Source organism: Sceloporus occidentalis, unplaced genomic scaffold (genome assembly GCF_023333645.1).
Source record: "Sceloporus occidentalis isolate IW3139 unplaced genomic scaffold, rSceOcc1.0.p SCAF_7, whole genome shotgun sequence".
Classification (NCBI taxonomy): Eukaryota; Metazoa; Chordata; class Lepidosauria; order Squamata; family Phrynosomatidae; genus Sceloporus; species Sceloporus occidentalis.
Window position 1 is genome coordinate 20,502,574 of NW_028316987.1, and position 12,297 is coordinate 20,514,870.

The window sequence follows — 12,297 nt, forward strand, 5'->3', positions numbered from 1 at the left end:
CAGACTATTTTACCATTTTATTGTTGCTGTTCTTGTTTACTGAGCCAGCTCTGACTCTGACATGAAGAGACTTCCATGCTCAGCTCTTGCAAATTGAGCCTTTCTTTACTGAGTCAATCCACCTGTAGTATGCTCTTTCTCTTTTCCTTCTACCTTCCACTTTACTGACCTACTATATACTGTTACCCTCATAGTTATCTTTTTGTCCACCTTTCTGAGGCAATGCCTGTTCTTACTGCTCAGTACATACAGCTGAGGAATCTGGAAAGTAAATTCTCACCCCCTTTTCTCTAAGATATCTCAATGGATTTCTAAATTCTCCTGAGCCATACAAATAAGATTGCATCCTAAGTCTAAATGTCAAAATTTCCCATTAACATTCAGCTAATTTCAAACAAATGCATTAGTACTTATCACCTTACATATCGCTATTCAATAAAAGTTTCATCAGATTCCTGCTTTAATTGGGAGGGATGTTTTTATTGTGGCTAGAGAGTATGGTTTGCTTAGTCTCCTGGACACTTGGGGCAGACCTGGGAACTAAAACATACTGCAAATCAGTGGGCAGAGCGTAATGAGTTCCGAGTTTGGTGTCACTCAGTACAAGTCAGGTGAAGATCCAAGTGGAACCCAATGGAAATGGGGAGGCAGAGTAGACAAAGCTTTCATGGGGGTCATTCCCACTGCAGTTTGCTTCAAAGCAGGATTTGGGCAAACGACCTTCATTCTCATTTGAAACCACTTTCTGATCCTCATTGGATTGATTCTAGGAGGAAAGAAGCGGAGCAAACCCAAATAACCCGGGGTTTCTTGATGCTGCATTGGAAGTGGTTTTTTTTTTTATTTGAAGAATCGATTCCGAAGTGTGCCCAATAAGTAGGAACGCCAGATCAGAATTGATTTTTTTTTTGGCATTGCTTACAAAGTGGAGTAGAACTGGATTGGGACGCAGATTATACCCCAAGTGGGAATAACCCCATGAAGTAAAGCAGAAAATACCATTAGTTCTACAAATCCCTCCCCTAAGATTTTAAATCTTCTCCCTGGGGAATTAACTCCCACACTTCATGTCAAACCTTGAGATCAGAGAAGACTAGATGGGGGACAAACATCTAGCCTCTAAAGACTGGCAGGCTGTGTAGCCACAGAACACATGACTCTTGTGCATCCTTCTGGATAGACAATTGGAAGGCCACCCCTCAGCCTGATTTGGTCACATGGCAAGCTCTACTTCTTCCATTCACCATTTTTACACTCTTCATATGGAGAGAAACAGGACTAGAAAATGAAAGGCCAGCCTTTGGAATAGGAAGCACCTCCCATAGGAGGTTCTTAGACTAACACATAATTAGGAGATTAGATATAACTACAACATTAATGACACAGGAGTCAGGGATATCTGTGGAGGAGTGAGCGGTTGGAGACATCCGAACTATCTTTGCATCTCTTGCTTACTAATCTGGTATTCCATCTGATGGCTGTGGACAGACCATAAAGAAAGAATACTAAGGAGCAATAGCAATGGGAATTCTCATCACAGGGTGTTAGCCATTAAGACACAGTGTGGTGGCATCTACCTTTGAGAATCTCATCAGTTACTCGCTGGACTGATCTCTTCCATAGCCAAGTGAGAATTTTCCATTGTGCTTGTGAGAAGGCCAATGTCTCATCTTCTTCATGCTGATACCTCTGTATTGTTTTGATTTGTTCCTTGGCTCACCCACATCTTTCATTTCCACACACTGCTGGGTGTTGCACCACAGACATCCCAATGAAGGAACTTCCATTACCAATTTTTCCAGCTTGTCACACCAGACAGTGCGAGAACTGCGTATTTCAGCAACATTTTCCTTGCGTTCATGATTTCATCCAACCTAGGTTGGGAACACATATTGGTTACCAGAGCTATCATCATAATAGGCCTTGGGGCCTTCAAAGGTAGGTAATATGAACTCATTTGAATTGCAGATTCTCCCGAGGTAAGTTAATTACCAGTCTTCTGCAGTGTGTAGATCCTTCTTTCCTCTCATTCCCAATTATTTGGGATCCGAGCTATGACCTTTTGGTGCCAAAAAGGGGCTTGATGTCTCTACAATTCTCCTGAGTTGTGTAAAAATCTGTATTTGGCATGTCTTTCCCTACCAGAATATTAATTACAATTTAAAAGCAGAGAGCTTCCTCTTTGGGTTATAATTTGGCAAACAGTGTAGTAGAATATTCATGTATCCATATTCTACTGGGCTGGTTGAGATTACTTGTTTGAAAATAACAAGTTACAAGCAGCATAGCCACCTGTGACTAGTTTCTTTTTGGATAATGAGGATGGAATAAAGGCACAATTGAAACATAAAGGAACATGCAGAAGTAGCAATACTGTTTTGATATAAAAAGCAACATATTCTAGCTGTTTTTTAAATTACTTCTGAAGGGCATGTAAAGGCATTTTTACAGGAATTTTTCATGTCTTTTGTTTTTTCTATTACAAAGGATAATAGAAAATAACTAGCTGCACAATAAATAACATAAATAATTTTCAGCCACTGCTGTAAGTAATACTGACTTATTTTTTCCAACACTGTAACAAGTAATGAAATTAATTAACTGAAAAAAGAAACTTTCTAAGCTCTGATTCAAATGTTTTTCATTTGAGCTGTTCTACAATGTATTACAAGCTTATGGATAGAAAAATAGATCGATCTTCATGTGAGTAAAATGGGAAAGGTTTGTGGGTAAAAAAGGAACAGGCAAGTGGGGATTGGTACCTTTGGCAGCTATCTGCAGGTGAAGGAGAAGGGAGTATAAAGTTTTGCTTTCATTGAATCTGTTACAGAATTTGTTGTTAGCAGCCCTCGAGTTTGTTCTAACTCATGGCGACCCTATGGATGAGACATCTCCAAGAGTCCCTGTCCCCCACTGCCTTGCCCAGATACTGCAAGCCCTTGCCCATAAACCCCCGGTTGAGTCTATCCATCTGGTTTATAGTCTTCCTCTCTTTCTTCTACCCTCTACCTTAGCATTATTGTTTTTCTAGTGATTCACACCTTTCTCATTATGTGGCCAAAGTATGATAGTCTCAACTTGATCCTTCCAAGGAGAACCCTGGTCTGATCTGGTTAAGAACCCATTTGTTTGTCCATGGTATCCTAAGTACTGTTCTTGGCTGTCCATGGTATCCTGAGTACACATTTCATACAGACCTTGAAAAGACAGCCTTAACAATGAAAACTATTCACTTCCTTACGATATACAATGGTCTTTTTGGCTTTGCGAAATTGCTTGAAGCTCTATGGTGTGAACAGGAAGAATAAGCCCTTAATTCTTGATAACCTATTAGATTTCTTCTGTTTGATGCATCCATTTGCTTTAATCTCATCTGATGGGGCTGCAATGTTGAGCCTACCCAGAAAAATATAACCCACACATGTTCAGAAGTACTCCCTTATTTTTCATTGTTTATATGTATTGCTTATTTTGAAGAAAGATTGTGCCAAAAAACAAAACAAAACAAACCCCCCTTTAAAAAACGTTTAAAAGAGTGGATTCGGTCTCTAACCGTTAAATTTGTGGCATTAAGCTTTCCAGCTTTTTATCAGTAATATATGTAAAACTCTTTCGATTAGCAGTTCATTGTGAAAGCAAAGCAGTGCAGTGGATTTTAATAATGAGGGAATGATAGAACCAAATGCTGCCTGTCAGGGCAATAAACCAAAGGAAAACATCCAAGTACTTTTAAAAGCTGTTAGCCTTTCAGTCACAGACAAACTGCTAAGGTCTATAGAGCTTGGTTTTAAGGATGACTGTGCTCCAGGATAGTAGGTAGCCCCAGTAAGCAATCAGAAAAGGAACTAGAGGCCTGTTACAGACTGCCAAAATAAAGCTGCTTTGGGTCTCTTTGGAGGTATGCAGTTTAAATGATGCATGCATCTGAAGAATCCAGAAGCTGCACCAAAGCTGCACTCCAGTGTTTAGGAATGGAGTGTGGCTTTGGCACGACCTCTGGACTCTTAGGACCCATGCATCATTTAAATAGCATACCTCCAAAGAGACCCGAAGCAGCTTTATTTCGGCAGTCTGTAACAGGCCGATATTATTAAAATTTTATACATTTTGCTCAAAAGAGACTGATTTAGGTAGTTAAAATACCTCTTGCTGAAGTTATTGTGTGTGTCTGTGGGGGGTATATTTCTCTCTGTTGGTATGGAGAAAGTGAGACGTTTGTCATTTCTCAGCAAAAGAAATTCTAAAATTGCAGATCCCTCATAAGAACTGAATTACAAGAAACATTAACAGCATCACAAGAAGGAAGTGGATGAATAAATTTTTGAATAGCACTAGTGAACAAGGCTGCATAAGAGCCACAAGCAAAGGTGTCATTAGGGGTCACAGGGGGGGTACAGGCTGCACCAGGTGACACTCTAAGGGGGTTGTGACACCACTACTCCCCAAACATCCACTTTTGGACAGAAATGGGCTATGCCATTTGCCTGTGACCCTTTAAAATGCTGAAGAGACAATGTGAGTGGGGCAAGGCTCAGTGATAGGAGAAGCCCTAGGGTTTCCCCCCCAAAGAACTGTTTAATTAAAAAAAATTTTTAAATTCTTTTGAATTTTTTTTTAAAAATCACGTCTTATCGAATTGTCACTTTAACCACATGAAAATATGTACATGTAACTATATTTAGAATGTGTGCATGATGTTGTAATTTAAAGGCATATTTTTAATTTTGCTAGTTGTTTATGTCGCAACAATTACCATTGCATTCAGCGATACATGGGAATTATGATTTGCGAGTAACATTGGTATCAAAAACATTACTAAGGATTCTGTATAGTGTGGTATGGGAGGAGGACAAATAATGGGGGGATTGACATCACTTATTGCACCAGGTGACACCAACCCCAGTGACGCCACTGCCCACAAACCCTTTCTGTAGTCTCTCACACCCCTGTGTCACCTCAATTAACTTTGATAGAGAGGCGGGATATACATAAAAATTTATTATATTATTATTATATCTGTTTTCATGCTGCCCTGTCATCTCACTTCTTCTAGATGAAAACAGTCACTCTTAGTACATGCTCTTTGCAGCAGATGCTCATGTTCTTTGCAGTAGGGCTATTCAAAGTAATGGGCATTGGACTAGTTTGTTAACTGTTGGCTGGTGGTTGGCAGGTAGGTAGTTCCCAGCAAAGAAATAGTTGTACTCAATGGACAGAAATATGATGCCAGACTCTGATGTGCTGAGGAGGGGGACCTGTGCCAGTCCTCATTTGATAGCATAGGAACGTTAGTCTAGGAGATGAGGGGACATCTTCACTTTGTTTTTAACTCTCCCTAGGTTGTCTAAAATAGGGGCGGGGGACAACAACTGAAAATGACATGTGAAGCTTCTACTCATTGTAATGGGATGTGTGAGCAGATAAATTTCTTGGTCTATTTTGCCCCAAGACTAGTTGGAATTGGTTCATTGACTAGTTTGGTTGAAGTTTGCTAGTGTGGTGTCTGGGTAAAGTACATAGAGCTCTCTTTGTACTTTGTACTTTGTTTCCATTACAACTATACATGGAGGCAAATGTCCAAAAATGTAGAGGCAAATGTTTTCCTGGTTCAGAGATATACTGATGAGAAAGGCTGCAGCAGTTTAATTTCTGCCAGTCACAAATCTTTTAAACATCCCTTGAGCCTTATCACATGAGAAAAGATAGCTGAAACAGATAAGCAGAGTTGTGGCTTTCTTCTTGCCTCTCAACATGCTATTATAGCACTTTTGTTCCCTTTTCCTAGGGAGACATCGTAAAAGTGTGCTTTTTGCCAAACGGATTTTTCCAGTGCAACAAAAGACTTTCTTTTACTAGCGTTTTCCTCTGGAAGAGAACAGAAGTGCTTCGACAGCATGTGGAGAGGCAAGGAGAAAGCTGCAGCTCTGCTGATCTGTTCTGGCTTTCTTTTCTCATGTGACAAGGCCATCTGAGTCAAATTTATTTACTATATTAATTTGTATCCTGCTTTCCCCCCCAAAACTGGGACCTGAAGCAGCTAAAGAGATTATATATGAGTCAAAGAGATTATAGGAGATATCATCCCTTTCAGTTCTTGTCTAAAGAATCTTCTCTTCGGTTATTAATACAATGAAGAAAATTTGACAAGGTTGACTGATCTTTGGAGTGTATCCAGTTGCTAGCCTACAGAACAACAACAAACCACCCAGACTGGAACAGGGTGACCAGATGTCCTAACTGCAAAGGAAGACAAGGCCCAGCAAAATGTAGGCCATTCAAGACAGATGTAGAGCATTACAAAATAAAAGCTAAAAAAAACCCCTCACATAAATATAAATTCATGCTTCATAGTCATGCTCAAAATGGAGATAATTTTGGAAGTCCTCCTGGACAGAAAGCTGAAATGTAGGACATGTCTGGGAAAGGGAGAACATCTAGTCACCCTGGACTGGGATCATTTATAACTTTCGCACTAATCTCTGTGTACCCATCCACCAAAGGCCCCATTACCACTTACAAATAAATTGGTGTGCGATCTGAATCGATGGATCAATTCGACAGGGGAACGTGGTTCCCACTACATTTGCCCCAATTGCATTTTTCCCCCTCTAAAATAATCCAGTTGTGGTTCCCATTCACAAATGAATCAATTCAAAATGATTTGGTTCCAGCTGGCTGAAGGGGAAATTTGAATCGATTCCGATCCACATGTGGTTCTCTCTTGCGCACATGCGATTTATCAAAAAAAGAAGTGGAATAAATCAGCGTCAAAAAGACGTGGGTTAAATGGGTCTAGTGTATGGCCCTCCTCTCGGAATCACTTCAGCGATTCGGATTAAATGGAAATCAGGGTTGCTTGAACTGGTTCAATCCGATTCACGTTCCAATTTAAAAGATAGTGGGAACGAGGCCAAAGAGGTCCTGAAGAAATTCTTTTCTCAGATTCACCAGAATACTGGAATCTGCCTGATCTACTCTTGAGGTCTCTGCCTCCAAAGCCCCCAAAAGTGCTGAGACTGTGGTTTCAAGATCTGGTTATGATCATCTTAGAGATAGTTACAAACTAGTGTCACAGTTCTAAAATCTCTTGTTTGGGAGCAATTAGGGTTACTAGTTGACACACTTGTTTTGCAGAAGGTGTCACATACCTACCAACATTTCATAGACAACAACTGGGATACATGTGGCCAAGCAATATTGGAGTGTATTCAAGATGTAAAAGTTACTGGTATTAGTGAAGAAGAAAAGACAAGCTATGAGAGGCTGTAACAATTAGCCTTGGCCTGAGCCTACTGGGAAAGGAAATATTCTACACCCGTCTCTCCTCTCTCCCCACTAAGGACCTTTTCACACAGGGAAAATTAGAAGGTTAAACGAATATCAATTCTGGGTCATCCATGGGATTTCATGTTATTTCGCAAAAGAATATCAAACGACATTGCAGGAAATCCAAAGGCAATCCAAATGCAGTCAAAAGTCATTCCAGGAATAGGTAAATTCGGAAAAAACATTGAATTTATAAATCCTGTTCCACTGCGAATTCTCAGTCAATTTATATTTGCGTGAATATGAAATGCACCTCCGGTTCAGCCATGGAATTTCCCCTTTACAAACAAACTACAATGTGGGTCCCTCTTTTGGATGGATGCTGTTTTTGTCTTTGCGAGTGATGAGCTAGTACATAACTTCACGCATTTTCACATTGGCCCCACTTTCTTCTTCTTTTGGGATGGTAAATGCATTCCTCCATGTGAAAAAGTCCTAAATTGGTTGAAAGAAAACTACTTTTGGACTTTGAACTCAGTTTGCATCAGTTGAAAAAAGCTGATGATGAAGGGGGAAAAGGAGAGGAGAGAACCTGGGACATTTTAAAGACAGCTTAAAAAGTAGGATGACAAAAGATTAATTGGAATTGCCCTGCCAAACAGAGACAGTTGGATGGCAAAGGCCTGTTACAGACCGTCCAAAAGGGGCAGTCTTGGGCCGCTGCTGGTTGCAGCGCGGAGGAGCCGCAGCAGCCAAACTGCGTGACTCCTCTGCGCTGCAAAAAAGGAGTGCAGAAATCGCACTCCTTCCGGCAACCCGGAAGAGCCGCCGCAAGTGCCAAAGCGCGCACTCACGACGGCTCTTCCGGGTTTAGACGTCCGGACGCTGTGCGTCCGTTATGTCAAGATGGCAGCACCCATCTGTATAGGGCGCCGCCATCTTGCCGTACGGAATATGCGCGAGGGGCAAGGTGCGTCCGGAAGCACCGCCCCTCGTGCATATTCCTGGCGCAACGACGGCGCCGCTTAGGCCCGTCTGTAAGGCGCCTAAATGTCATCTCTGCCTAAAAATTTTAACTTCATGCCAGAGAGAGAGAGAGACTTCATCTGCTGAATATTTGCTTACCAGACAGTTGTTGAAAGCAACACTCCCTAAAACAGATAAGTAGTTGGCAACAATAAAGGATACAATGATAAGAGGAATTGAAATAACACAGCAATTTGCTTGAAAGGATTTCACTTGCTCTCCTTCAAAAAATGAGACCCAAAGGCTGGGAAAAGAAGATAATTGCAATTCAGCTAGTAGTCAGGGGCAGGAACAAAGCGCTTGACAATGAATACTGTAGTATTCTCCCAGCAAATGGGTGTAGCTTGGTAAAGCAGTGTGACTTGTACCAATTTGGCATTTAGTGGGTGGGTGAAAAAATGATGGCAAATTACAGCACCAGCTCAGGGTTGTACAGCAGGAAAGGTAGCTGACAGGAGGATGTCAAACAGAGTTGGCCCCCACACCCTTCAGCTTGCCTCACACCATTCCAAATGCTTGCTTAAAATCAGACAGCTTGTGATGAAACATTACGAATCTGGATCAACTTGCTTAATTTTAAAAAAATTAGTCTGGTTGTTCTCAGTGCGCCCCTCTCCCCAATCCCTGACTAGTGGCCTGGCTAGTTAGGATTGCTAGTAGTTGAGGTTCAAAATATATGAAGGAAAAATGGTTGAGGACCACTGATGACCATGGACATTACTGCACTGCTTTTCCCCCTGATCTGGGCACAGCTCCGTGCCCAGATTTTTACCATCCCGTACCTGATTGGAATGTCTCCCATTCCTTTGCTAAGAACAGAAAAGAAGCATTTTTAACTAAGTACAGTAGAAGTCTCAATCAGGCACAAGATGGTAATGATCTGGGCACAGAGCTGTGTGATAAGACATGGTACTAGCCCAGTCTCTGCCCATGCCCAAGTCAGAAAAAGACAGCCAGTGCGATAATCTCCTTGATCCTCATGATTTGGGGAGGAAGCAGGTGACAGATGAGATGTCATGTTTGTTGCAATCCAAATATGAAATCCAAAGAGGTCAAATTTAACAGATCCAAGAGAGCATTTTCAGCCTCTATTTTGACCATTTCTTTACTGAAATGCTATAAAACAATTACTAGATAGCTTGCTACTTGAACTTTTCTGCAGCAAACTATTACCAGTGACACTGCTTGGACAGTGTTATGGCCCTTGTTTGTTAAAACAACAACAACAAAATTTATCTCAGAGTACAAATTGAGAAAGGCTGAAAAAGCTGTTGCATTTTTTAAAAAAGAAACAGGCAATTAATCTGGAATACTCTTAACAATCAAATTTGGACCTAGCATTGCCTGGAGTTCTCTTTGAGTGTATCAGCATGTTAAACAGGTTTTTCAATTGCATCCAGCTGCCGTAACTGCCTTCAAAGAATGCTGGGAACTGCAGCTTTGAAAGGAAACTGAACATTTTTTATTAGCTCTAGGTAGATTCACATCACCCCCTTTGAAAACAATGTGTGAAGTGGTGGGGATGAAGGCACAGTGGGCTAGCCACATGCCCCACTACTGATATTCCTTGTGCTCACACTCTTGGCTACCAGTAGCCATGTCTAAAATGGTTCCCCACTGTTCGCAGGTTTGTCTTGCATGGGAAAAGACTACAATCATATATGGAGAGAGAAATCCTCGAGGTGCAAGTGGATTTCAGGAAAGGAAGAGCCACTAGGGACCACATTGCACTAATGTAATGGTTAATGGAGTGCACTAAGTAATATCAGAAAGAAAATCAGCATGTGCTGACTATAGCAAAGCATTTGCATTGATCATGAAAAGCTATGGTTGGCTCTTAATGTCATAGGAGTACCAACACATCTGATACTCCTGATGAGAAATTTGTGTTTAGGACAAGAAGCTACTATTAAAACAGAATACGGAGAAACAGAGTGGTTTCCAATTGGCAAGGAGATCAGGCAAAAATGCATTCTGTTACTCTATTTCTTCAACTTGTACGCAGAGGATATCATAAGACAAGCAGGCTTAGACTCAGAAGAAGGAGGAGTGAACATAGGAGGAAGGAACATCAACAATATAAGATACATAGACAACATCATACTATTAGTGGAAAACATCTCAGACTTGGAACAATTAAGGGAGGTCAAAGATGACAGTGCAAAACATTAAGAAACCAAAAATAACAACCATGGAGTAACTACATAAATTCAGCCTAGAAAATAAGGAAATTGAAATAGTTAAAAGAGTTCCTATACCTTGGATCAAACACTGATCAGAATGGAGATTGCCATCAGAAAATCAGAAGAAGGAATGAGAAGGACAACTATGAAGGAACTAGACAAGAGCATAAAGAGTAAAGATATACAACTAAACACTAAAGTTAGAATCATCAAACCACTGACAGTGAAGAAAGCAGATAAGAGGCAAAGATAAGAGCACTACACCTCATTTGAGATGTAGTGTTGTAATGCTGGAGAAGAGTGCTGAGGATAATGTGGACAACCACAAAGACAAACAAATGGGTAACTGAACAGATAAAGCCAGAAATCACCCTGGAACCCAAGATGACAAAACTCAGGCTGTTGTACTTTGGACACATCATAAGAAGAAAAGACTCATTAGAAAAGGTGATAATGAAAGAGGAGAAGACTGCACATTAGATGGATAAACCCAGTCTGGGAGGTCATGGGCCTGAAATTACAGGATCAGAGCAGATCAGTGAAGGCCAGGGGATCTTGGAGATGTCTCATCTACAGGGTCGCCATCAGTAGGGGATGAATTGACTGCTACTAACAACAACAAATTGCTCTTCCATATGAGGCAGTGCCCTGACTGAGCTACTGTACCTTCTCTTCTCTCCTTATAGGTACATGCATCAAAAAGTGTGTAGAGCACTTGCCAATACCAACCAGGGGCCCTTTCCATCTACACAATTGTAGTGCTACAGTTCCATTTTAATGCCATGGTTGTATCCCATGGAATGCTGATGTTTGTAGTATGACCAGGCAGTAGTCTTAGGCTGAGAAATCTAAATGTTACTCCCTTAGCTGCAAAACTTAGGCTTCCATGGGATGCTGCCATGGCAGTTAAAGTGGATTCATAGCACTATTAGGGTGTAGGTTGAAAGGTCCTCTTTAATAATAGGGTGTGAACTTCTTTAATAGATACTAGAACAATTGGTCCTAGATTTTCTTATTAGAGAGGGGGGCATATATTTGGTTTAATTTTGGTTTAATTTTTTTAAGACAGAAAACTTCAGACTATTACAAACTGTGTTACACTTTTACTTTAAATGGTATACCTCTAAATTCCATTCCTAGTTCCAAGTAGTATGGATACACCGAATCAATGAAACTTACATCTGTGTTGATTTATCGAGTTCCTATGGATTTAGTAGGTCTGCTCTAGTTTGGACTAACAATTGGTTTTGGGCCATGTACAAAATCTGGGCTGATTAAGAGATGGTTTGTAAATGTATAAAGAAATTTATGAAGAAATTTATAAAATGCAAAGAAGTAAGGGTGGGTTTTTCCCCATTTAATCGTCTTGATTTAATATTCTTCAAAAAAAAATTGTAAAATAAAAAGTAGATATTGATGAAAATATCCAAATTATTTTTTTCAACCACAGTATTATAGAAATCTCAGTGCTAATGACATTTATATAAGATTTATTATGAAGTAAACAAAATTCAATTCAGTATGCCAAAATAATTTAATTCGCACACAGTGGAATTAAAAACAGTACTGATGCACATTTCTGTAGATACACATTACCTTCTTAGCTGCCCTGCTGAACATGAGACAGTCTTAGCTTGAATTAATTATTTGTAATTGGCAGGTAAATGTTATTCATTATGCTGATTGTGTTGCTTATGTTGTTAATGATCTTGTGAGTTACGTTTGTGTTTGATTTGGCAACAAGAGCTGGTTTGGTTTTGTAAAGTCTCTCCATGCCTCGTAGAAGAGTAGTGATATAGTAAATTACGAAAACACACTTATG

The 12,297-nt window shown here is 40.3% G+C and overlaps 1 protein-coding gene across 1 annotated transcript in view; it reads left to right on the forward strand.

Annotated features, from left to right (window-relative positions):
- The first annotated feature begins 1,947 nt into the window (after window positions 1–1,947).
- The window catches only part of LOC149309382 (transmembrane protease serine 11C-like), an 89,855-nt gene continuing 79,505 nt past the window's right edge, over window positions 1,948–12,297 (forward strand). The window contains exon 1 of the mRNA XM_089532238.1: window positions 1,948–1,979. Coding sequence (XP_089388364.1) covers window positions 1,948–1,979 — 32 coding nt within the window. The remainder of the gene's footprint in view (window positions 1,980–12,297) is intronic.